At 42.0% G+C, this 27,404-nt stretch overlaps 2 protein-coding genes across 10 annotated transcripts in view; one reads left to right on the top strand and one right to left on the bottom strand.

The window, feature by feature from the left end:
- Window positions 1–12,582, bottom strand: part of LOC105050934 (protein GAMETE EXPRESSED 2) — a 33,984-nt gene extending 21,402 nt beyond the window's left edge. For 6 of the 9 annotated variants that reach the window (XR_012143367.1, XR_012143368.1, XM_019852165.3 and 3 more), the window contains exons 1-7: window positions 12,380–12,582; window positions 8,817–9,155; window positions 7,695–8,033; window positions 2,356–2,682; window positions 822–1,028; window positions 645–730; window positions 426–567 (exon numbers count right to left, since the gene is read on the bottom strand). Coding sequence is in view for 7 of the 9 variants with exons in the window: in XM_019852165.3 (XP_019707724.1) it covers window positions 426–567; window positions 645–730; window positions 822–1,028; window positions 2,356–2,682; window positions 7,695–8,033; window positions 8,817–9,155; window positions 12,380–12,479 (1,540 nt within the window). In the remaining 2 variants the exon portion in view is untranslated. Of the gene's footprint in view, window positions 1–425; window positions 568–644; window positions 731–821; window positions 1,029–2,355; window positions 2,683–7,694; window positions 8,034–8,605; window positions 8,687–8,816; window positions 9,156–11,915; window positions 12,058–12,379 lie in introns of those variants that run through there. The other 3 variants (XM_073261883.1, XM_073261887.1, XM_073261888.1) reach the window with 3 other exon arrangements.
- Window positions 12,583–23,703: 11,121 nt separating this feature from the next.
- LOC105050762 (UDP-glucuronate 4-epimerase 1) lies at window positions 23,704–25,517 on the top strand. Its single transcript, XM_010930905.4, has one exon. It carries the CDS (start codon window positions 24,005–24,007, stop codon window positions 25,301–25,303), a length of 1,299 nt encoding a protein of 432 aa, XP_010929207.1. The 5' UTR covers window positions 23,704–24,004; the 3' UTR covers window positions 25,304–25,517.
- Window positions 25,518–27,404: the final 1,887 nt, after the last annotated feature.

Below are 27,404 nucleotides of genomic sequence, written 5' to 3'. Positions count from 1 at the left end.
TCCTCTCTCTCCTAACTCTCCCCGTCCCTTGTCAGTTCCACTTTGCTAGTACATACCGGAACAACATGGCATGGTACCGTACCATACCACCGGCTTACCAATAGGGGTGTTGATTACAGTACCTCGGACCTCGTAGTTACTAGTAGCTAAATAAATGGCACTTGAGCTAATTCATAATGCTGAAGCATTCTATTGTCAAGATCAAGAGAGGATTGGATTTACTACAAATTCGTGGCAAAGTAATCAGAAATACGGGCTGGAATGGAAGACTCATCAGAGAGGCATTTGAGCAGATTAGGAACTGCTGAAAAATAACAATAATCTGCAATATAACTACATGAAACAAAATACATGTAAGATACCCAACCATTATGCAGCAAACAAGCAGAATTGAAGCTAAAATATGGATAATTAACTAAAAATACCTGGTGATACCTTCATCAAATAAGGATGCCCATTGTTCAACGGGATGTTTCCACAGAACACCCTTATTTCGTAGTCTCCAGAAACTTTGGGAGTATAGGCAACATTAAACTCACTAGCTTGAGTTGTTGGTTTCCCAATAATCTAACTCAAAAAGGCAATCAAATTTCAGTATCATTCATATTCATTTTAACTAAATTACAGAAGTAAGAAACACTTACAGTCCGATCCTCATTTGCTGGCAATGAAGGATGAGATCCTGAAGGTCTACTGGCAAAGAAAGTTTGTCCAACAACAGGGCCATGCTCTGTTATATATGTATATTAATGTATGTCAACAATTGTATATACCAATTTAAAAGGACAGTGTGAATGAATATTTTACTTAATTATTCTTACCGCTGATATTCCTCAGAGGGAATATAACTGGGCGCACACTGACAGTTCCGTTTTCACTTACAATTTGTACATGAAGTTTTTCTGCCTCTATTGGAGATGGATTATGATATATATCCTCCAAATAAACTGTGAAATCTGCCAGTATACCAGCACGAGAACGAGCTAAACCAGATCCATTAGCAAAACCATGTGATCCATGGCAATAACCTGACCCCCAAATAAAGAAAGAAATTTTAAAAAAAGAACTTCTAAGTATTAAGATGAAAAGCTGTTGCAGGAATAGAAGATACAAAAATTCAAGCTGGAATACCTCTTTCAAATGCTATAAAAGAAGATAATTAAGCTAATCAAAAGGGTGAAATATAATCAATTAAATCAACCAAAAAATGGAAGTAGACAACAAACATTATGCAACTATCCTACATCAAACATGACAGTTCCGCAATCTATTAAGAAAATGTATATAGTGGCTTTTGCAAATAATGTTTTCACCAGGCGAACGGTATAGAGCAGAGGTCATGGAGGAGGAGGAGGAGGAGGAGGAGGAGAAATAAGACCGTTCTCTTGCATTTTTTTGTTTCTGCTTTTTAAAAAATGATTCTCAAAATCACATTCAATTAAGTTCTTAAGAAAAACTATCTTTTAGTATTTTTAGCATTTGGTGATCACATATTGTAAAAGATGAATTTACCATATTTGAAAGACAAACAACAATCTTTATAAAAGAAGCTGGAAGTTAGTTTTTCTAGCTTCTCATAAAAGTATTTTTTTGACTTCTACCTGTACAAGCACTTTTTAAATGCTATAGCTTATTTCACTTCGTTGCAACAGAACTTTCGAACAGTACTGAGCAGGCCCCTAGACAGAACACAAAAAGCATATGATAACAAGTCATCATTCAGTACATACTTTAGAAAAGATGAGCTATAGTTGAGATTGCTTAGGATCCGTTGCTAATTGACAATGCTACTGCTTTAATGGATAACTATCTTATTATTAGAGGTCTCAATCAGAAGGAGACTTCATTCAATACAAAATTCAGGAAAAAATAACCGGCACTAAGCAAGCATGTTAGACGCTTATATCATATTTCTCGCAAGAAATACAGTTTGTAGTGGTAGACTAGCTTATTATTACTAAAGAATTTAGTGAGATATGTTGTAGTAAAATATGCTGTACTCAGCATAAAAGGAAATAAGAGGTAGTGGCTGAAAAAAATTGATACTTTTAACCTTCACAGAATGTGAAAACTATATGAAATAATATATTATCAGTAAGTATAGGTTATTCATTAGAACGGCAATAAGATATCAAGCAATACATCGGTTTTATGTTTTATGTAAGCTGCTTTCAAGTGTCAGACTCAACCAATGAAGATTGCAAGGTATGCATCTAAAATTAGGCATGCTTATAGGTTCACTCAGCATATAAACCTCCTTTTCTATTGTTGAGAAATATCTAATGATCATAAAGTGAAGAAAATATGGAAAGTCAAATAAGCAAAGACTTCTGCAAAAATTTATACTAGCCATACCTATGAAGACAGTAAAGTCGTATGTCATATTAGAGATGCTTGTATTTAGCTTGGCATCAAATATGGTAAGCACAAATTCCCCAGGTTCTGAAACAATGAAAGAAAGCAATTGAATTCCCTGTGCCACCTCTTGAAAGAACAAATCTGCTACTGGGATAGACAAATTGGTAGCCTTTTGAACCACCCGAGCATCGAATGGACAAAAACCAGGAACAAGGTTTCCAAACAAATCTTGCTGATGTATAAAGATTTCTAGCTTGGAAAAAATTTGCAAGTAATTTGTTCCATATTTCCATTTGCACACACTTTTGGCAATATCCAGGGGTCCTGTAACAAGGTAACCATAAACACCAACAACATATTTGAAGAGCAATAAAAAAACTAGAAGAAATTGAAATAAATAATAGACCATGTCTCCATATCTCAAAAGCTAATATAACCTACATAAGAATATGAACCAAAAGAAAGAAAGTAAGAAACTAATCACTTTTAGCAAGTTTTTGCTAAACTAGTCTACTTCAGAACTGATGATCAATATGTATTATCTTCGTGCTCATACTTCAATCTTGCTTATAGTATGGTTTGTCAATAGTCAAAACTCAAAACTAACCATTTTTATTACAATTTCAGTTGTTTATCTGAAAATAACCAGTTTAGACTGATACCAACTTATATATGGCTCATTTTTATCTTACCATTTTCTTTTTGAGTTGAATTTGTGATGTGATAACATACTATCACCTCAATGGCATAGCAGGTGTAGTTTCAATTGTATGAGAGTTAAAACCACTAAAAATTATGTTAATAGAATGCATAAAATTCTAGATTTTTTTCTTGACTTTGAAACTCCAACCAAAACTGTTGAAGAGAAAAGTCAATTTGGCTGGCAAAACAGAAAGTAAAACCTAGTTTTTAAAACTTTGATTGTAAGCATCTTCTTCTAGGTGCTGTTCTACAGTCCTTTTTTTTTTTTCACTTGCATGTATAACGAGTTGCCTTATAGGCTTTGCTTCCTTTGCATTTTGCCATTATTATGTTTGTACCTCGAAAATAACCCAAGTATCAGTCGTTGGTTATCAGTGCTTCTTAAACCACGTCAGATGTTACTTATCTTATTTTATAGCTTGCATGCTAAATATACATGCATCATATTTCCATAAAGCCTTGTGCCTATTGCAACTACGACTCTGGTCAGTTTTACAGCTTGCATGCTAGATATACAAAAACTATATTTCCATAATATTTTGTACCTATAGCAACTGAGATTCTGGTCGATTCTAAGTGAACAAAAAGATACTTTTCCTCTTCTACTTACTCTTGACTCCAAAATTTGCCTTTCTAATCTCATAATGAAGGACGAGAGTTCTATATAACTTGAATAATAAATACCATGCCTCCAGCACTTTCAGGGAGGTAAACAGTTTTGCTGATCGGTTTGCCAGCTTCAGAATGAACTATTAGGGCATGACGATCTGGACTTCCTCTAATCCACATGAGATCGTGTGTTTAGCTCCTGCCAACATCAATGCTTATTCTTGTGTCAGGGCTTTGTAATCCTGGGGGGCCCTTTCCTTTTGATCACAAAATAAGCTCAAAAAATCTAATATATATATATAAAAACAGAGGCCTCTGAATAGAGAAGCCTCCATTCGCCACGTATATATTTTTTCTTAAGCTACCATTCGCCACGTGTCCAAGGTAGCGTGTTTTTTTTTTTTTTTGGCTTCGGCATGATGGAGAGCCACGGAGACGGATGGAAAGAATCCGTGCACGGCCAAGTTGGTGGACGCCAAGGGAAATCTCTGGAGCATCGAGATTCCAATCGGGGTGGCGAAGCTGATGCTGGAGGCCCCAAGTCACCCTGTGGTGCTTGCTGAGGAGGTGGTGAGGACGCGATGCGTGACTGCGGGCCGATGAGGAGTTACGGCCCGAAGAGTTGTACTTGCTGCTTTCAGTGGAACAGATTGGGTCCAGGTTTTCCAATCGACAGATGGCAGTCATTGTCGGGGCCATCAAAGGTGAAAGGAGGAAGGGAAAGAAGGGCTATGGATCTGGGAACCGGGTGTTCTCGTAGGCAGCTGGTAGGGAGGAGGAGAAGAAGGGAGAGAAGAAGGGGTTTTTGGATGGAAAGTTCATCAGATTTCTCGGTCAAAGGATTGGTGGCTATCGGCAGTGGAGACCCATGCTTAACACCATCCACGAATCTAATTAGGAATTCCATCTTGGGTTTTCTTGCTTCTACTGTTACAACATCACAATTAGGGATTTTGACGAATAACTTGAAAGAGACATGATAGTTTATGAGGTATTTTATACATATGTATATGAATTCAAAACTATTTGATTTTTGACAGTCCAAGAAAAGATGAGTTTTATTGAGTACCAAGCGTGAGCTCAAGAACAGGACTTTCCATTTCTGTATCTCCAAATCTACTTATTTATGTTATCGAGCAAATGATGAGACAATAAAGTAAGTATCTTACTTCTGAAAAAAAAAAGGATTAGACATTGTATTACCAAGAATTTCATTGTCAAATTTGTTCAAGGAATCAAGCATATATAAATAATAATAAAATATAGATAAGCTCATGAACCAGACATGTATAAAGTTATAAAATAGGGTAAAGCTTGACAGTGACTATAAAGATTTATCTACAAATGAGGAAGAGAAAGTTATAAAGGTCACACTTGGTGACCAATAGGTGGATAGACTCGGGCCACATGTCCAAAGGAAGGCCCAAGAAGACTGCCCAATCTGGTCGATGCATTAGGCCCAACAGATTGGCCCCGTCAAAAAAAATCAAGAAAAATTCAGAAACAGTATTTTTATTTATTTATTGATCAACTCATTTTTCTTCATGTTATAATTCTTTAGGAAACCAAGCTAGCTTGCTTTATTTCTTTTTCCCAGCAAGGGTGAGGGCGACGTCGGCGAGGGAGGGGTAGGAGACGTGATGGTGGTGGTGGTGAAGGCAGAGGAGGGATCAAGGAGGGAGGAGGTGGTAGTGGTAGTGCGGCCGAGGCTTTCGTCGTGCGTGAGATGGACACAGGGGTTTTAGCAGTTGCGGATTTTCCTATCATGAAAGTTCCGACTATCCGGTTTCTCATAGAAACAATGAAGGCCCAAGACGCATCCAGGAGAAATTATTGCATGCACGAGGTGCAAGTGAAGCAGGGCAAATCCCAAAGCATATGCACGGTGGATAGTGCATATGCTTTGAGTTGCAATTTTTTAAAAATAATATTTAATTTTATTTATCTATTTTATTATATCTATTTTATTATTTCAAGAAAAAATAATTACATGCCGTGCATCGCACGGGGTTCTAAGCTAGTAAATAAATAAAATTTGAAGCATGCATGTGGATATATATGCATCCATATATACATGGATGCATACATTTATATATGTATATGTAATATTTGCATGTAATCAAAGGTTATCTCACTTGGCTTTGATAAATCACAAGATCATTCCATGAAGCATCCATAGTTGATTATGCCAAAAAATGGCAAATTCATGACTTCTGAGTTCTGACCATAATTGATCCATCAAAACTAAAAACAAACCCTAGCTCAAGGGAACTATCTCATGGCTGTGTCATCATTGTTTTTAATGTGTTGTCTGTTGCCTATATATGCTTTAGTTAAGTAGTAGGTTAGAGGTGGGCAGAATAATAGGAGACAAAGGACTTGTTGTTGGTCAGCAGGATTCTCAAATTCTTTCCCCTAAAGATTCTTCATCTATACATATGCAGAAGAGTTGTATGACCCTTGTGGGAGTTAAATGCTCTAGACTCTGAGCCATGTAAAAAAATCAAAGGAACATGATTCTGTGTTTTCACCAACATCTATGCTGTCATGAGTCTCATGGCAGCACTGGTCCCACACACACACACACACACACACACATATATACATACATATATATAGATATATATATACATACATATACATACATATATACATATATATACATATACATACATACATACATATACATACATACATATACATACATATACATACATACATACATATACATACATACACAGACATACACATACATATACATACATACATATACATACATACATATACATATATATACATACATATACATATAGATACATATATATAGATACATATATATATACATACATGTATCTATATGTATATGTATGTATATATATGTATATATATGTATATGTATGTATGTATATGTATGTATATGTATGTATGTATATGTATGTATGTATATGGATGTGTATGTATGTGTATGTATCTATATGTATGTATGTATATGTATCTATATGTATGTATGTATATGTATCTATATACATACATACATACATACATACATACATATATATAGACACACACACACACACACACACATATATATACATACATATATATATACATATATATAAATGTATGTATATATATGTATATATATATGTATATATGTATATGTATGTATGTATATGTATGTATGTATATGTATGTATATGTATGTATGTATATGTATGTATATATATGTATCTATACATATACATATATATACATATATATATATGTATGTATATGTATATGTATGTATGTATATGTATGTATATATATATATGTATGTATGTATGTATATCTGATTATATGGCCTCAACAAGCGACACCCTGAATAACCACTATAATAACACAATAACATGAAGCAAGTAATGAAATTATATGTACAACAGCTCATACCAGGAGCTACACAATCAAGCAGAACATGCATGTGAAATGTAAAGACAATAAGAAAGCAGGCACTAAATGAACCTTGTTAAAGGTGTCTTATTATCTTGAATTATCTGATCTGATGACAGTCATAGGAGGCTCATACATTATACACATGAAACAGAGGGGATAATCTTTGGTACAACAGAAAAATGGGAGGCTCACATCATACCAAACCTCTAGAATAGAAAACATTTTGTTAAAAAAAGCAAAAGGGATTCAGTCTCTCCACAAAAAATTAAGAAGTGATAATCACAATATCTGAACACCATCATAGGTTCAGGAAAAGAAACATGTTAACAATGGAACAATGTAAATAATCAGCATATATATGAACCACAATAATTTAATCGCCAATTCCCAGTGGCTTGTTCATCTATGGTCCATACAACCTTCAACATACATGTAGTACCACAAAGAAAAGTTGTTTCACCATCAAATTACCGCTTCTGTATGGTATCTATACTCCCAAACACTATTGAATGCATCTAACAAATTAATATTTACCAGAAATACATGCAATAAAAAATAGCGTGCGTGTAACATTTATAAGACAAGGTGCTAACCTGGTTTTACCATGAATGGTAGAGGAGAACCACTTAAAGTCCTATTATCAGCGTATACATGTAATAAAAAACTTCCAGCAATTGTAGGAACAAATTCTAAACCAACATAACCCACATCATTCCAACCATTATATCTGACATCAAGCACATTTACAGTCGATCCGTTTTCATAAGATGCAGACAACACAAAATAATCCTTGCTTGGCCCGTCATTTCCTGAAGAAATACTATTGCCAAATGCATCTTTCAGGAGTACAAACAAATAAGCTTTGGTGCCAGCAACAAACTCATTCGAAAGGTTCCCCCAAGAAGCCATGCAAGCAGATGGATATGTATGCCCTTCAAATTTAAATAGTATGTGGTGGTTAAAACTTCAAACTAGGTAAATGCGAACAAATATGATAGCTCAAGTTGATAATTTTTACTTTCTGCTATGAAATAAAAAAGAGAGTCTAATCATTTAATGTAAAAAAAAATGTATTAATAGTACACATACTCTCATATCAAAGAATAAAACAGAATAAAACATTAAACGACAAACTTGACCACTGATATGTAACTGTAATCGTTGCCCTCTCACTCTGTTCTACACATGGTCCTACTAGTTTGGCAGCAACTACCTGGTACTATTGCTTACCTATTAGTGGACACAGAATCATAAAAAAAGCCAATGAACCATATCCATCTGTTTTAAGTAACTTAATGCATTATCTCAAAAAGTAAATAACTTAAAGTGCAACTTTACTAACTTCCCATGTAATGACTCAATCAATATATCATAAAACATGACTAACTTACACTAGTTTAACATTAAAATGATAAAAGACTATGCCAACCATCAGATTATAAGCACACATGTTAATCAACCAAATTATACTTATGTATTGAAAATTTTTTGTATTAAAGATTACTTTCATAGTGCTTCTTTGCCACCATTTATCATCCATCCCTTCAACCAGATCCCCTTCCATCTACTTCTCTTGCAAACTTGTCTATGAACACGAGGAAATATGAAATGATTCAGATGTATTTGCATAGAAACTTTTATAGTAAGACTGTTGCCTATTAAAAAAAATTTAAAAAAAAAAATGTTAGATAAAAGTTTAGAACTTTGGAACATACCAGCTGTAACAGAGAAATGGAGAGTTGAATCACTGATGCCAAGATGATCTTCAGTGATAACTGCAGTAAACATCCCTGCCCAAATGGGAATAAAAGAAATATTCCAAAAAGTAGGATCGCCCTCAAGATATGGAAATACACCAGACACATATGAACTATTTCCCTTCTTCCCACTCACTGATAAGCAAAAATTCATAGGATGGCTGCTTAAATTTTTATCACTGAAAAAGTAGTCCAAAAGCTTAATCTTAATAGTTGCTATCTCGCCTGCTTGAAATGTATTCTTATCGTCGAGCCAACCAAAGGCAAAGCTTGGTATGGGTGGTTTGCCTCCAGCTCCTGAAAAAGAGCATTTATGTCATAACAAAGGATCATGGAAACTGAATAGAAGGAAAGAACTTATTACATCTGTTGATTTCTATACCACCAACATATTTCAAATCATTCCGATTGTTTTAATTTCGAAAGTTAAATCTTACAGACATGATAGGTAAAACTGCATTAATCTTCCAATGGAAAGAGGCATGCAGTAATTGATCGATATACAATGAATGGTAAAGCAAGATATGTGTGAAGAGGAATCCATATCCCATCTATTAGAGGGCAGGCTTTATGAATCTTGCTTCACCATTTAGAAGGACCCAAGGTCAAGTATTCCTCGATATGTCCTTCATTTTTTTGACTTTTTTCAGAAAGAAAAAATTCTCCTTTGTTTCCTAACCTTTCAGCTTGCAACCAAAAGGTCCAAGAGCCCCTCTTCACTAGTTCTCTAACTTATGTCACACATTGTCAAACACTCAAACTATCTCTAATGTTTACCCATTTTTATCCAAGGATTTAAGCATGCATGATGTTGTATCATATATATCTGCATGAAGTTACAAAGAAAGTACCAGGGGAAATGATCATATATCAGCATGTACCATAGCACAGGATACAGATGTTACAAATCAAACACATGGATATCCTGTCAGGATGACTGAGGATGAACTATGGCTTCATAGCATGCTTCAATAATGTACAGAGGGTACAGGTGATTGTTGGTGGTTTGGTGTTAATTCACATCAATGAAAGTATGTGCGGCTGTTTAGGTAGCTCTGGGATGGAAAATCAGTATGCAAGATGGATCTATTACTTACTTGTAAATCTATCATCTGATCTTGAACAAATATGCGTACAGCCAGACAAGCTCAAATCTGATTCTGAGATGAGCACAAGGTACTTCCTTTATCCATATTTTATTGCATCGTGTATTTATTGATTGTATGAGTTTGTACCTTTGTATCTCAAAGATATAACAAGTCCTCATCATTACTTTAAAATTTGAATTCCTTAACTTGGTCTGGATCAGGTTACAATGTACTGCCCTTCTGTGTTCTTTAAATACAAATAAAATTACCCATGTTTTATTTGACTTATGATTCATATATTGAAGACTCTGGTTGTACCTGTTTGATTTGACTTGTGATGCAAATTTGGTTGGAAGAGTTAAATTCTTATTGGAGAGTTCAGAACAAGTCTACCCGTCACTCAAAAAGAAAGTGGACTATGATAAAGGAATCTTCTAAGCATACATGCACGTGAGTTGCTGTCTTTCAGCTCTTGTCATGTACCTTTAGATGTCTTTTCATGATGGTTTTTAGCACAACAAGTGAACCTTTAATCCACTACCGGTGCTAACACTAAACTATTAAGGTGGAATGAAGTATATAAAGTTATTTGTAGGACCTAAAAGATAAAATTGTGAAGAAAAAAGCCAAACAGCAAAGGCAAACCAAACAAATCAAAGTTCATAATCTAAACAGTTGGAGTTCCTTCTACATATTATCTAACCTAGTGCCCTTATGGTATATCATCATTTATTAGTCGTGTGGCATCACCTAAACTGTATGGATGATATAATAGGTGATGCTGCTAATGTCTCACTTGTATGTCTTGATATGAAATTATGAAAAATCCGGACCACCACAAGACTTTAGGTCTTAAGACTCTGTTTTAACGAACATGCATGTCTCTCTCCTGACACTCGTGCCAATAGTAACTCCTAGAAGATTCATCAAAAGCTGTGGCAGAAACACCTGTCTATATAACCATCATCCATCTACCAATCTGATGGAAAGCAAGAAGCATTAGCTCAAATCTCAGCTTAAAAATGTTGAGCCTCATCATCATCTTCTTTCCGATGGATATCACCTAAGCGGAATGTTACCAGATCATTGGTGACTTTTCTCCATTCCAGACTAAGGCAGAAGCAGCAGTGATATCAGCACTTTACCTGCACTCCTCTATTTGCATTGCATCTTCCCCACTGCTCTACCAAGAAGATTTTCGTTATCTTTTAAGAAGAAGCAAGGAAGAGATCATCTGCTCCTAACCTTTTAAAAAATAGAAGGAAGTAATCAAGAACACCTCTTTACTTATGCCCTTTCTCTCGCAAATTACCTTTCTCATGGGAGCATTTCACGTCCATTACACCTCACAAAAATAACAGATCAAATAGAATACGACAATTAGGTCAAAACAAGAAATCCTCAGAACCCTAGAGCCAAGAAACTATCATAAGTTTATTCCATGACAAAGGGGGAAAAAGATAAACAAATCAGCTAGAAGACAGCATCTAGGATCAAAACAGTTAACCAAGAAAGAAAGAAAATAAATAAAAGAAAAACTAGGATTGAAAGAAGAACTGCTCAAAACCCTGAAGCCAAGAAAATACCATGAAATTGTTCTACGACAGAAAATACTACAAAGAACATATACTAACAAAACAGTTAACAAAGGTCGATGGATAGAACGATGTTCTCAAGGCCAGAAAACATCTCAGGTTAAAAATGTTTAGCTTCACCATCTTCTTTCCGATGGATATCATCTAAGTTGAATGTTATCAGATCATTAGTGATTTTCTTTTCCCTTCTGGACTCGGGCAGAACCACAGAAGCAATGATGCCAACACGTCATCTTGACTTCTACTTGCGTTGTATCTTCCCGACTAAAGTCTACCAAGAAGATATTCGTAATCTTTTAGGAACCAAGAGGAAGAGATCCTCTTCTCGTAACTTTTTCTAGAATAAAAGAAAGTTATCAAGAACGCTTCTTTACCTTTCATTAATTTTTTTTTTTTTTTTAAAAGAATGCTTGTTTACTTATGCCCTTTCTCACGTGATCGTCTCGCGTCCATTACGCCTCAAAAAGATAATGGATCATCTGGAAGATAACAAGCAGGATCAAAACAAGAAATCCTCGAAACCCTGATACCAAGAAAATATCATAAATTTCTTCTGTGACAATGAAAGAAAAGACAAAAAAAAAAAAAAATCAAGTAGAAGACAGCATCTAGGATCAAAAGACTTCATCAAAAAATAAAGAAAAGAAAAACTAGAGTCGAACTGCTCAAAACCCTAAAACCAACAAAATGCCATAAAAATATTCTGTGACAAAGAAAGTAATAAAAAGAACATATACCATCAAAACAGTTCACAAAGATTTTTTTTTTTTTTTAAAAAAGTTAACAATGCCAGAAAACATATCTAAACCAATAAGGAAAAAGAAAGTCCAGTTCGCACCTGTTTGATGCGAGGATTCTTCAGCCAGTGAAGAATCTGAAGACAAAATCCATAGAAGTAGACATAAAATCGAGGAGGAGATCTTTAGCGAGCGGTTCATATCGTCGAAATCTGGGAAGAAAACGAAGGGGATTGGGGATTCTTGGAGAAGTATAGCGGAGAAGTTTGAAGAGAGAGAGGGAACTCGAAGGAGGGAAAACGGAGGGAGAGGGGGTATATATTGGACGGTTCGGTTTAACGGTCCCTTTGGTCGTCCACTAAATCCACTTCTCGTAGACGGTTGGACGGATATGTCCTCCAAGTTTGGAGCCATTTGCTGGATATTCCCCTTGTAGGTGACCATCGGATTGGACATAGACCGGCGAAGATTAAATAAGCCTGCCACCGGAAAACATCATTAAATGGTCTATTTATCGAACGGATGGGATTGGTTTTGCTAACCATCGACTGAAAATATCATGGCCATGATGACTTATGAGTTAGGATCAGTTCTCTCACGGTCGTTCACATCCTGCCATTTAATCAAAATTCTGATATCCATCAAAACTCAAACTTAGGTCATTTGCATAGAAGCAAAGGTTCATTCTGTCAGATCACACTTTCAATAGTAGCCGTAGGGATTTATTTGGATGGTTGGGCCGATATAATTTGCAAAAATAAATGATTACAAACTGAACTAGGTTTATCTCCAAACCATCTATGATTATCTTCTACACGGATCACCAAAATCTCATAGATGAAAAAAAAAAAAAAAATCTCGATCAAAAAATTCGACCCGATCCATATAGAATATAATCTTGGATAGTTATAGACATAAGTCTAATCTAGTCTATAATTCAATATTTTTGATAGTTATATCATAAATTCTATGATATTTTGAGCCTAACCATCCAAATAGATCATAAACCTAATCAATACTCTTTGGGCTGCATTGAGATAAAAAATGTTCATTTTAGATTTCGTATGAGTCATCTTTTGCACTTGTTTTAAGTAAGTTATGTTTGAGCCAAATCTTTATCTCAGTCTGGAATGTAAGAATAAAATATCACTTTAATGGAAATAGATTAGATTTGTTTGAGTCATAGTACTGTGCGAGGATCTTTTTTTTAAAAAAAAAATTGATCGATCTCTTTTCAATACTATTCATTATAGTTGTATTGAAAATAACTTACAAAAAGTAGCAAAGATAGGATTAAAACTAAGTAGATCGGATTATCAAGAATTGAGATTTATAAATTATATTGAATTTGGTCAAATAGAATTATGAGGCTTAACTATGGATGGGTACAGAAATGTTCTCGAAAAATAATGTAATGTTCAATTCTTGTCAAAATTATATATATTTGTATTCTGCAAGTGAAGGTGAAGGGAAAAAAAAAATTATCAAAGAAAAGAGAAAAATATGATCTTTTTTGGATAATAAATACACCAATATCAAGACAAATCTATTTTTAGCAAATATTTTCGCTCATTGTACGTAAAAATATTGTACAAATTGATCTTATTTTATAAATATTAAAACTTAATTTATTTATTTTAAAAGATTCCTATCAAGCTTTACCCCAAGCTTTCGATATTTTTCTACAAGCTCGATACAATTTAGGCTTGGCCAAGCCTAGCAAATCCTTGCTTAACTTTATGCTTTTGTATTTTCTTTCAGTTCCAATTCCTTTATAGTTTTATCCTCAAAAAATAAAAAATAAAAAAATAAAGCCGACTTTCATCATTTATCAGAAATAATTTAAAAAAAAAGCTCGTCAAATCTTCATTTTATACTAATGAAGATACCTCATCAAATAAAGTATCGATGACAATATTAAAGATGAATTTCTACTCTATTTATCAATTAAAAAGACGTTACTTTCCTCGCATCCTACTCTTGCAATTCCTAAGTCATGTAAATTTATTGATCACAACTTTAAATTTTTAAGTGGACTATTTATTTCATAGACTCCTGATTAAATGTCAAACTTAATAGTACTTTCTATTCAAATACAACCAAACCGTAATATTCTAAATGTGTCAAATATAATATAAAAAATTAAATTGCCGAATTCACGAATGTAATCCTTTACCAAATTAATGTGAATTCAATTCAGAACATTCCAACTTAGATATTGGCCTCTCCGGCACTGATACATGGCATCTCATCTTCAGGAAGGTGGAACTAAATTTCTCTTTTTCTTGACTTAGCCTCCATTAGATCAGTCACGGGACCAAGACGCTTTCGAGTGCATTCCAAGTGGCCCGTGACCAGAACTCCAACCTTCACGTGTAAACACATCTGGCCAACTTCCCTTTCTCCGTATTAAATTTATCGGCCAAAGCCTTTTTTTTTTTTTTAATAAGATATCGGCCGAAGCTTTAAATATCAGAGTTGATAGCTGTGACATGGCTTCTAAGAAATCCTTGATTACTGGGTAGTGTTAATTTGTTGAAAGCATCCAATTGCACCATTAGGAACCAAAAAGAGCAAGTTAGTTGGAATGTTCAACACTCTCCCACATGGGTGGGGAAAACGTAACCTTTTTTTTTTTTTTGTATATATATATATATATATATATAACGTAACCTATTTGAGATTGTCAAGGAAGCTGCTTCCACAATAACGTAGACAAAAAGTATCCAATATGAACAGGGAAAAATCAGCAGAGCATAAGGTTTGGTTAATGTCCGAAAAATTTGGTGCAATAGAGATCGCATATTTAAAGATTGATTGGAGCCAACTAATCAGTTCTATGTTTCATATGATAAGCAAAAGGAGGAAGAATGTGCTTAAATCCTTGTGCACGTATAGATTATGAACTATTTAGACTGCACAGATACCAATTTATGATTATGTAACTTGGAATCACAATGAGAAAATAAGTCACATGTGGAGCTACATGTATGCATTCCAAGGGACATGTCAATCAGTGTCATCATGAAGAGGACTAAATAGAGACGTGCTCACTACCAAGTGCATGGACTAAAACCGCTCATGTACAACAAATTGAATCCTAATTGCAGCATTTTCTATGAGTATTTTCAGCGAGTTAGTTGTTGGCATAGAACTTGGACCACCTTCTAATCTGGCACGGGGGCAGCGAGAGAGAGAGGAGAAGAATGTATGATCAAAACTCAAAAGGAGGGATCCGTCGAACAAGCATCTTCCATCTGCTGGGAATGCAAACATGCTTTTCCTTGCAAGCTAGTTTTCGGACCTCCAAGGATAAGGTATCCTTCAACAAGTCTGGATGATTGCTTTGGTTTTGGTCTTCCGAGATGACTGGGTGGGGCCCGTTCGATCCTATCCCAAACAGCGTGCAGTGGAGTTTAAAAGATCGCCATTGACCTTTCCAGAAACCTGTTGCAGTTGTCTGGTCTATATTTAAACTTTATTCAAGATTAAAAATCCACGGCTTAAACTTGATGTACTATGGGCTATGGTCCAGTAGTCTACTGCATGAACAAATATCATGCCGCATGGTCCCCAACAATAAGCACACATGCATGCTCATCATTTTTTTTTTTTTCCTTTCCTTTTTTATCTTTTTTTCAGTTTTTTGAAAAGCAAGGGAGGAAGCAAAGAGCACCACGCACACAGGGGAAAAAAAAAAAAAAAAAGAAGAAGAAGGACGCTAAGGATCAAGATTAAAAATTAAATATGTTGCGGCCAATCGCCTCGTCGCCCGATCGCCGGGAAGCGTGCACCTGCAAAAGGAAGTCCGCACTGACCGGAGGCGGCTCCGGCGGGGACCCTCCGACGGTCAAGTCAGAGAGGTGACTGGGCAACAGTGAAATGCAGACAGAGAGCTCTGAGAAAGAGAGAGGAAGAGAGAGGGGGAGGAGCGAGCCTGCGTATGTGGGAGAGACGGGCGGATCGACCCCTTGCACTGTTGCCTTCCCCGGTATATATAGTGGAGCGCGGTATGGCGCCATCATTAATGGCGCGGACAAGTGAGGAACTGTCAACTCACTGTAGGCTGTCAGAGCCGCCGTGAAAACGTCATGTCGCCGTGTAGCCGTCTAATCACCAGGGTTGACCCAGCTCTCGGCGGGACAATGCCCCTAGGTAACTGTGCCGCATGTCCGTGTCAGAGCTGACAACGTCTGGCGGCCGTACGGCGGTTGGTGGAGTCGGCCGACCCAAGGTCGGTGGCCAGCAGAGTGGCGTCGGACTCCTCCGTCGGTCGGCGAGCTTCAAGCGGGTCGGCTACCGGACCTCTGGGTTTAGTCGGTCGGGAATGGACCGTGGAATGGCCGCGGTTAGCCGCTGATGGCGTCCGTTGGCCTGTCGCCCGACTTACGATCGGCCAGTCAGAGTCGTTCGTCGGGCCGTCGGTCGGTCGGTCGGGCCGCCAGCCGGTCGGGCCCTCCGATAGTCGTTCGGTCGGTCGGGCCGCCAGCCGGTCGGGCCCTCCGATAGTCGTTCGGTCGGTCGGTGGGTATCCCCCAACAGTTGCCCCCCTCCACTCCTAAGTCGGGTGGAGAGCTGGCCGATGCCTTCATTCGGGTAGCAAGACCGGGCGATTGGGAGTGGATTTGTCGCAGGTGCAGATCCGACCGTACCGCCGGCTAATCCGTTGTCTGACACCTCACGAATCCCAAGTGATCCGAACGTCTAGTCGATGCCAGAAGTCGCGCCGGCGTCAGGTGTCAGACGCCACGCCTTGTCGTCGTCAGTCGTCACGTCGGTGTCAGAAGATCGGGCGCCGGACGATACGGCGTCAGTCGATCGGATATTCGGCGCCGATCGCGGGTGAGGCGTCCCATCGGGGATGCGGACCGGCGCGGGCGGCCGACAGCGGAGCCAACCCCTGCGCGCCGCGTGTCATGGTGGTTGGCCGGCGTCCGCTCCGGCATTTAATAAGGGCGGTGCGGGCGTCCCGGGGCGAAGCGCGCCGAATCCTCAGCCAACCGGCGGGCGCCACGCGTCGCGCATCTGGAGGACTTTGGTCGGCGCGGGAGCATCTCGGCCGTCGGTCGGCCCTATATATATAGGACCTCCCGGACCCTGACCCACATTTGCCATTTGCTGGGGAAACTCTGTCCGGGCGATTTCTCGGTCGTCGCGGGCAGAGCTCTTCTCTACTTCCGGGGGGTCCATCGGGTTCGTGGTCCTCCTTCCCCTTCTTCCTTTCTTTTCCTCTTTCTCTTCTTTCGGTCCCTGCACAATGACCAGGAAACCGACTCAGGGAGCTCGGTCGGGGAACCCGACCGACAACACCCGATCGGCTCCGGAAGATGAGGCCTCCTCGCTTTCGGGGCCGAACGTCGATCAGCTTCGGGAGCACTATCGCATCCCGGAGCAGTTTCGGCTCTCTGCTCCAGGGGCCAGCGGTCGGGTTAACAACCCTCCGCCCGGCGACCTGGCGCTGTATGTTGAGGACCTTCGTGCGGGTCTTCGACTTCCGATTCCGGAGTTCGTCCGGAATCTGCTTGATTACTACGGACTCTGTCCGGCGCAACTGGCGCCGAACTCTGTCCGGCTAATCATTTCTTTCGCGCTGTTGTGTCAGCTCTTGCCGACCAACCCCCGCGTTTCCCTCTTCCGAGCCTTCTTTGTACTCCGACCCCACCCTAAAGCCCGAGGGTGGTGGCTCTTCAACCCCCGGAAGGGTCTTGCCTTCATAACCGGTCTTCCATCTTCCATTCATGGATGGAAGAACCAGTTCTTCTTTGTTTCCTCTTCCTCCTCTTGGGGCTTTCCTTCTCGCTGGGGTGTACCCCGAACTGAGGCCAACGACAACAGTCGGGTCGACGTGGACGACCGGGAGGACTTCCACCGACTCAAAGACATGTCGGTCCCGAAGCAGAGGGAGCTTGTTACCGAGCAAGCTCTCTATGATGCCGGCCTGAGTCTGGTCCCCCGAATAGGTATCGCCCGATCCCCCAGCTTTTCTTTTTGTTCGGCTTTAGGGTAGTTCTGGTCCGGCCTTTGACATTGGTAGGTTTTGCAGGGACACCGCCGAGGATGAGGCCGACCGACGCCGAAATTCGTCAGTTTGCCGCCGCGAGGAAGAGGCCAGCGCCGGGGGCTGGCCCTTCGCGCCCTTCCAAGAGACCAGCCCCAGTCCCGCCGACTGTGGAGGCGTCGGCGACCGAGGGGTCGGAGCCGATCATAGCCCTCGCAGCTCCGACCGTCCGAGTCGAGGAGAGGCCGACCGAGGAAGTGGCCGAAGGAGTGTCGGCGGTTTCGCCGCCGCGGATGGAGCCGGATGCCGTTCGGGAAGCCGAACATCGTCCGGAGGCGTCCGCTGGCGCAACGGGGGGCGCCGGGTCGAACTCCAGCGTCCCATCGCTGCCAGCCCCGTCGGTCGGGGCAGCTGATCGGGGGAAAGCCCCGATGGAGCCCTCGGAGGAGGAGAGATCAATGCCCCCCAGCGCATACTACCCTGAGGGTGCGTCGGCCTTGGCCGACCACAACCTTGCGAGGAGGTTGTGCCAGGGGATCCTCCTCCCTACCGACGTTCAGTCGTTGCGGTCTCGGCAGGTGACCGAGATGCTGTCGCGGTTCTACCCGTCGATGGTGGAGGTAAGCTTCGCGTCACCTTTTCCCTTAGAAGAATTTTCGCTTGCCACATAATTCTGACAAAGCTTTTTCCGTCGGCAGTTGATCTTCACCATGTCCGAGTTGGAGGCCGGATACCGAAGGTTCGGCGACGTTCGGGCAGCCTTCAAGGAAAGGTCAGCGGACCCTTTCGAAATTTGCCGAGATACCCCCGGCGGATGAGATTTTCGATCTCATCCTTCAACTGGATGCATCGCTCGGTGTCGTGGCCGTGGCTCCGATGGAACCGGCAGTACTTCCGATGGTCGAGGCCCTTTGCCTTCAGAGGCGGAGGCCGTCGCAGATATTCTTCCCCTTCGATCTCCATCAAGATCTGCGCACGGGGAGCGGAGAGAGGAGTATAGGAGTCATACCTGGGACGCACCGACCTCGGAGTCTGTCGGGGTGATTTTTGGATCTGTCGGGGTGGAGAAAGCCGACTATCGGCCGGGTGCCTGCTTGGTTCGGCGGGCTCCCGACCTTTTCTTCGCTTCTCCTTCGGACCCCTGGGCTCAACCAGGCGTCGGTCGGACGCTCCTTCGTCCGCGCGCATATACTTGTATGCGCGCTCCAGTAGCTCGGCGTATGTTCGGGGGAGGGTCTTGTCCAGAGAATAAGTAAATCGGGACGACCTCAGGCCCCGCTTCATGGCTGAAACCGCCATGTCTTCGTTGAGGTCCCCTTCCTGGCGCGCCAATCTGTTGCGGCCAATCGCCTCGTCGCCCGATCGCCGGGAAGCGTGCACCTGCAAAAGGAAGTCCGCACTGACCGGAGGCGGCTCCGGCGGGGACCCTCCGACGGTCAAGTCAGAGAGGTGACTGGGCAACAGTGAAATGCAGACAGAGAGCTCTGAGAAAGAGAGAGGAAGAGAGAGGGGGAGGAGCGAGCCTGCGTATGTGGGAGAGACGGGCGGATCGACCCCTTGCACTGTTGCCTTCCCCGGTATATATAGTGGAGCGCGGTATGGCGCCATCATTAATGGCGCGGACAAGTGAGGAACTGTCAACTCACTGTAGGCTGTCAGAGCCGCCGTGAAAACGTCATGTCGCCGTGTAGCCGTCTAATCACCAGGGTTGACCCAGCTCTCGGCGGGACAATGCCCCTAGGTAACTGTGCCGCATGTCCGTGTCAGAGCTGACAACGTCTGGCGGCCGTACGGCGGTTGGTGGAGTCGGCCGACCCAAGGTCGGTGGCCAGCAGAGTGGCGTCGGACTCCTCCGTCGGTCGGCGAGCTTCAAGCGGGTCGGCTACCGGACCTCTGGGTTTAGTCGGTCGGGAATGGACCGTGGAATGGCCGCGGTTAGCCGCTGATGGCGTCCGTTGGCCTGTCGCCCGACTTACGATCGGCCAGTCAGAGTCGTTCGTCGGGCCGTCGGTCGGTCGGTCGGGCCGCCAGCCGGTCGGGCCCTCCGATAGTCGTTCGGTCGGTCGGGCCGCCAGCCGGTCGGGCCCTCCGATAGTCGTTCGGTCGGTCGGTGGGTATCTCCCAACAAAATACAATAGTGATTAGTATTTGGTCATAATTTTAAACCTTTATTTTAATCGTCACTATGTCCGGTAGACTTCCCTGGAATTTAAATCCCACTGATTTCATTGAACAAAGTCTAGAATAAGGACGCGGATAGCACCGCCCATTGGGACAATCTTCATTAATGCATTAAATAATTTGAACTAACAACAAAAAAGTCGCTTGAGTCATGTGTTTACTTTCATAATCAGGGCTATAGGAGGGCCTATGAATCGATATAAAATTACCACAAATTAGAAGAGACCAGATAGGATGCAAGGGCATCATGCTAGGGTTTTGAGAAAGGCCAATTAAAATACCTCGAAGCTTGCGGAAAATGATGCATCACAGTGTATGAGTTCAAACTTCCAATCTTTAACTGAAAGGATTCATTCAACGATTTTGGCATTCTAGTCAAAAAGTCCACTAAACAAAGCCTTGCATGCTTGGGTAGATATAAAATAGGTCCACTTATTAGATAGTGTGGGGAATGCCCATTATGATGGACCCATGCTACTATACCACAGTGTTTGGATCCTCTATTTTGTATGTTTTGCATCCTAGAGGGTTGTACATACTTGGATAGCTGTCAAGTCATCTATTTGGAAGATAAATGTCTGTTGCTGGTCTTGGAAAATCAAACAATCATGTTCGATGCGAAACACAGCATGCATGAGATGAGCGGTAGTGGTTATTCAAGAGTTGTATGGTTCTCTGCGGTGCAAAATCTTAGGCCTCCCATCCAGTAAAACATGTTTGATAAATGTTGGCAGCTTGAAGGCCAATCAGCATTAGATAAACAAGTCATGAAAGTGATATTTTTGAGTAGAGATGGTAAAACATATGGACAAATGATATAAAAGAAAGTTCAAACATGCGCCAATAAATTTGCAATAGAAGATCATGCATGACGAGAATAAATGATTTGTTTGAAGACTGTTGGATTAGCAAATTTCTGTACATTGAATGCTCCAATCTGCATGCTGTGTTCAGCAATCAAATTCCACCAATAAGCTAAGCACAACTAACATGCTTGCGAGGAGGCTTGTGAATCAGGTAGAGGACGACTTCTAACGATGCCATTTGAAGTATCTTAACGGTTGGCTTAGCAAGGAAACAAGAGTTATCGAGAAGCAGTAATGGTTTCACATTGTGATCATGCATGATGGTTGGTGCGCAACTAAGGTAAGCTATTGCTCGATGCTTCCGGATGCCTTATCCACATCATAACGGTTGGATACCAATTCTAAGTGTATTTGTTTCCAGGTATCTTGGGCTGGTGCGCTCCTGGCCTCAGGTCAACCATGGCCAATGTAATAGGATCGGCGTTACCGAGCCGGATTATTTTCAGACCGAGGTCAGGAGGGATATTCCCCATGTTACTGGCCATGGAGCCAAAAGGAAAGTTTTGAACGAATATGTTCTATAGTATAATGACTTGGGCATGCAATTCAAAAGTGAGAATTCTCGAATGGTAGCTCTAAAAAATAGTGCCACAAATATCACAAATCTAGTACCATAGATGGCAAACATAGAATTCGATGTACCAGTTTATGTTACCTGACATAAAAGGCTGTAGAAGAATTTGGAACGGTCACTAGATATTCTGTGATCTCGGCTGATAGTTTCCTATATGAAATCAAGAATCCGGGATGCTAAATTATATGGTAAAATTTGTAACAATTACCATTCATTAAAGAAAAAATTATGATGTTTGATTTCAAAAAAAAAAAAAAGAAACTATTTCCTAAACGAGGACGAATATGTTCTATAGTATAATGACTTGTGCATGCAATTCAGAAGTGAGAATTCTCGAATGGTAGCTCTAAAAAATAGTGCCACAAATATCACAAATCTAGTACCATAGATGGCAAACATAGAATTCGATGTACCAGTTTATGTTACCTGACATAAAAGGCTGTAGAAGAATTTGGAACGGTCACTAGATATTCTGTGATCTCGGCTGATAGTTTCCTATATGAAATCAAGAATCCGGGATGCTAAATTATATGGTAAAATTTGTAACAACTACCATTCATTAAAGGAAAAATTATGATGTTTGATTTCAAAAAAAAAAAACTATTTCCTAAACGAGGGATTGACATTCCCCAGAAATCTCATCAGTATATCATCACACAATCACCTGACCTATCCCAAAATTATCGGTTTACATATGATAAAGAGCTAAAATCGTGTACATACCATACAAGCCGTTACATTGATCCACATTCTGGCGGGAGAAAAATCCCTGGATTGCTCATGCATTTAAAATTCCTAATATGTCGTGCAAGGTGGGGCCTGAAGTACAGGACTAAAGTAAAGCCCCCTCTGCAAAGAGAGCTCATGATGATAAATAATTAGGGGCATGGTATCCTTCTAGCTGAGATGGATAATAATGGCAAGCGGTAGATTGGACACGAATCTGAAAGAACATGATAACGAGAGAAATGTACATTTACACGAACAACTGATCAAAAACCCACTCCGCAATCAACGGTGGATATACATATCCATCCACTTGAAAGCTGCTCGCAAGGATACCAAGGCCAACAGGCAAAGGAGTGGAAGTATCGAAGGCTCAGCCATCCTTATCCGGAGGATAGCCTATCCATCCCAACTACTACTGTGTCCGCTTGGCTCTGGTTAGCCCCTAGCATCGACCTTGGGTTGCCATGCCCTCACGACTCACGGGCGCGTCGTATTCCACCACCCTCCCCGGGCCCACGTGTAGCTGGCGATGGCATGGGCGAGAGAGAGCCCATTAGCCCAAGCCAGTACAGGGCACCTTCGACCGTCCACGGGAAACGGCATCGCAACCGCGACAACCGCACCCCCGCGGTCTTCTCCCGTTTAACCCACCGCCTCCACGCGACCATTTCAATCGGTCGTCAAATTTCACCACCTTCCCGCCCCTCCCCCTTCGCATTTCCACTAATCCCGCACATCCTCTCACATCTGTTCCCCTCAGTTCCTCTCCCAGCATTCACTCTATTCACGTGGCAGCATCCTATTCGATCCAATAGTGAATATTCTAACGGAGTCCAACATCCCCGCTCTGGGAACAATCGGAAAAAAAAAAGAAAAAAGAAAAAAAAGGCAGAATTCCGTTTACCAAAACTAAGAAACTTAAAAAACTAGAAAGCCGATTACCAAATCCTCAAATTTGGAAAGAGGGAATTTTGTGCGATCTAATTTGGGCCGCCACTTGTGCGAGGCGTTCACGCGATTCCCTGTCCTTCTTTCGAATCTTTCCCCACTTCCCCCTATTTATATTCCCCCATTCCGCGCTCCTCCCCTTGGCAGGCGCAGAATTTTCTCTTCAAAAATTAAAAAAAAATTTCGCTCTGCCCTGCCTCTTCTCGTCTATTCCACCCCTTTCCCCTTAGCATCCCACCCCTATCCACCCATACAGTACTAGTGCTCGATCTATCCATCTATTCCTCTGCCATTCCACCACTGCTTTGATTCACTATTATTATTTTTATTAATTCTAGGGATTTAGAGAGAGGAAGGAGTGGGGAGGGGAAAAAATAGGAGAATAGGAGGAATAGAAACGAAGTAGACGAAGACGGCGACGGAGAAGAAGATGAGGATGCTGGAGGACGAGTTGTTCCCCTCGACGCCGGGGAAGGTGAAGATCGAGCGGGCCCACGCGATTAATCGGCAGTTCCACCGGTGCTTTGCGTCGACGAGCACCATGTTCCTCTGGGCGCTCTTCCTGATCGCCCTGACGGCGTCGTACCTGAGCTTCCAGAGCTTCGTAGACACTTCGTCCAAGTATCTCTCGGCGTCGTGGGGCGGCCTCCACTGGGAGAAGCAGATCAGGGTGTCCGCCGAGGTCCGGCGGGCGCATGGGATCTCCGTCCTCGTCACCGGCGCCGCCGGCTTCGTTGGTTCTCACGTCTCCATCGCTCTCCACAAGCGCGGCGACGGCGTCGTCGGCCTCGACAACTTCAATTCCTACTACGATCCCTCGTTGAAGAAGGCCAGGAAGTCCCTTTTGGCCTCGCACGGCATCTTCGTCGTCGAGGGCGACATCAACGACGGCCGCCTCCTTTCCAAGCTCTTCGACGTGGTTCCCTTCACCCACGTGATGCACCTGGCCGCCCAGGCTGGGGTGCGGTACGCGATCGAGAACCCGGCGTCCTACGTCCACAGCAACATCGCTGGTCTGGTGACGCTCCTGGAGGCGTGCAAGGCGGCGGACCCCCAGCCGGCGGTCGTGTGGGCCTCCTCCTCGTCGGTGTACGGTCTCAACGAGAAGGTTCCCTTTTCGGAGTCGGACCGCACCGACCGCCCCGCCTCCCTCTACGCCGCCACGAAGAAGTCCGGCGAGGAGATCACCCACACCTACAACCACATCTACGGACTTTCCATCACCGGCCTCCGGTTCTTCACGGTATACGGGCCGTGGGGCCGCCCCGACATGGCCTACTTCTCCTTCACGAGAAATATTCTTCAAGGGAAGCCGATCACGATCTACCGGGGCAAGGATCGCGTCGATCTCGCTCGGGATTTCACCTACATCGATGATATCGTCAAAGGGTGCTTGGGGTCGCTGGACACGGCTGAAAAGAGCACGGGGAGCGGCGGGAAGAAGCGTAGGCCGGCGCAGTACCGGATCTACAACTTGGGGAACACTTCGCCGGTGACTGTGCCGACGCTGGTCTCGATCCTGGAGCGCTACCTCAAGGTGAAGGCGAAGCGGAACGTGGTGGAGATGCCGGGCAATGGCGATGTACCGTTCACCCACGCCAACATCAGCTTGGCTCGAGCCGAGCTCGGCTACAAGCCAACCACCAATCTGGAGACAGGTCTCAAGAAGTTCGTCAAGTGGTACCTCCATTACTACGGCTACCGTCCCCGGGGAAGTAAGAATTTGTAAAAAAAAAAATTAAAAAAAAAAAATCTTTTTTTGCTTTTTAAAATGTTTTTCTTTTCGTAGGAATTTTTTTCTTTAATTTTTGGAAAAAAATTACTTAAAATTCTTTTCTCCGAGGAGAAGAGAGCGAAGACGGAGAAAAAAGGGCTCTGCCTTGGATTTGTAAAGAAATTATCCGAATTTCTGTTTGGTGTTTAATTAACGAATCTTTTCCTTATTTTTTATTTATTACCATCGGTCTGTTCTTCGGTTTCTTTTTTAGTTCTGCTTTCTTTATTTGGTTCACGTGGGTTCGGCGAGATGGAATCACTGCAGTGCGCTGTCACCGGAGTCTGGTTTAACATGCCGGGACGGCGTTAAGTTTATTTCGAGATCCCGGACAGCTGGCGGTCGAGATTCGAATCGCCTGCGGAGGCGTGCATCGCTGAGGGTGGCATCTCCTGTAAATTTTTCCTATATCTGAAGCTTTCCTTTGTGCTTTGCTTTTTGGGTGGTCTTCTTGCTTCTGGTTTTATAGAGGGGAGGTGGTAAGTTTGTGGCATGACATGTAATGGGCGCCAGCTGGACATGGAATAGGTACCGTGGGGACGGCGGGTGCACCGTGATCGACGGCTGTGATGGGCCTTGCCTTCCGTCATTCTGTTCTTTACAGGCTACAACGCATCGCGCTTTATACCCAGCTGTAAGTAATAATTGTTATTACTTATAATTATCGGCGTTTTGCCATTGTTTGTCTGGGGCCCACAACGTGGATCAGTTTGGATGGTTCGATGTGGGCGGGCCCCACATTGTGGACGACATGACGTGGATTCTTTTCCGACGCCGCTTGCGTGACGATGGGGGGCGGGGGGAGGAACCGTGTGCAAAGGACCCATGTGACCAGCCACCTGATCGCGATCCAACGGTTTAGCAATACAGCTACAAAGGAGCCCGTACTATTAGATATTATCTTGTCGCTCGCTCTGTCGCCAAGGTAGTATAAATGACTGATAAGAGAAAGTTAGGGCCTGTTTGTTATGCATTTTTTTTCTTTTTTAAAAAATTAAAAATTTAGGGTGCAATGCCAACAAAAAATTATTTCATTATCATATTTACATTTTTTAAAAGTAACTTTCGACTCTTGTGCGAAAAATGAAAAGAAAAAACTTCTCCCTAATCTCCGCTATTGCCGACCATCTTTTATTCATCGCCTATTACATCTTCACCACTTCCATTGAGAGATTTGTTGCCCGTGTCCTCCACTCCCTATCCTGCTCCTCCGTCTCTATTTACATGTTCTTAGATCGTCCGCATGCGAACGGTCACCGGCTTCGCTAAGACTGAGCCAATCCTCAAAAGCATGTCTCTGCCGCCTCCACCTATGGCCTGAACATGTTTTCTTGATTTTCTTGTTAGATAAGAGAGAGAGAGAGAGAGAGAGAGTAGTGACCGTCCATCATATTGTCTAAATACCAGCAGAAAATAGTGACCGATAAAGTTATTTAATTAAATAATAAAAAAAACCTAATAATATTATTTTATACAGAATAGTGAAATAAAGTTATTTATTCCTTTCATTTTTATTTTAGTAGTCATTTCTTACCGTAACTTTTTACCATCCCTAAAGTTTCCCCAACCGAAAAATGATAATTTTACCCCTTAACTCGTTGGTTTGGTGGTCACAAATGGTTAAATCTATCCATCTCTTAGTTAGCTCTTCGACGTCCAAACATAACCTTACATTTTCCTGTTGGGGTCGATTTGGTCTTATTTTGGTTCAGATCAGGAATTGACCGGGAGTGGATCACATCTCTGACCCGAGTGAAACTAACATAGTTACGGTCTCGATCGAGCAGGGCATTGGAGTGGATCGAAACATTATCTGAGTCAAATCATAAAGTTGTGGTCTGGATCCATCTGGATCGTGACCATGGTGGGTCATAAATTGATCGAATTCGTTCAGGTATGGACAGATGCGGGTCAAAAAAATGCTGACAAAATATTCGCTCGGGCCCAAGCTGCCATCCGAAAAAATCGTCTCTCTCGAGCCATAACGCATGCGGCTGTCGGCGGGGACGCTTGTAGAAAGGAAGGGCCGAGGTCATGCCACCTGGGCGACATCAGG

This window comes from Elaeis guineensis, chromosome 8 (genome assembly GCF_000442705.2).
Source record: "Elaeis guineensis isolate ETL-2024a chromosome 8, EG11, whole genome shotgun sequence".
Classification (NCBI taxonomy): domain Eukaryota; kingdom Viridiplantae; phylum Streptophyta; class Magnoliopsida; order Arecales; family Arecaceae; genus Elaeis; species Elaeis guineensis.
The sequence above is the reverse complement of the archived record's forward strand: the minus strand, read 5'-3'. Positions and strand labels throughout refer to the sequence as shown.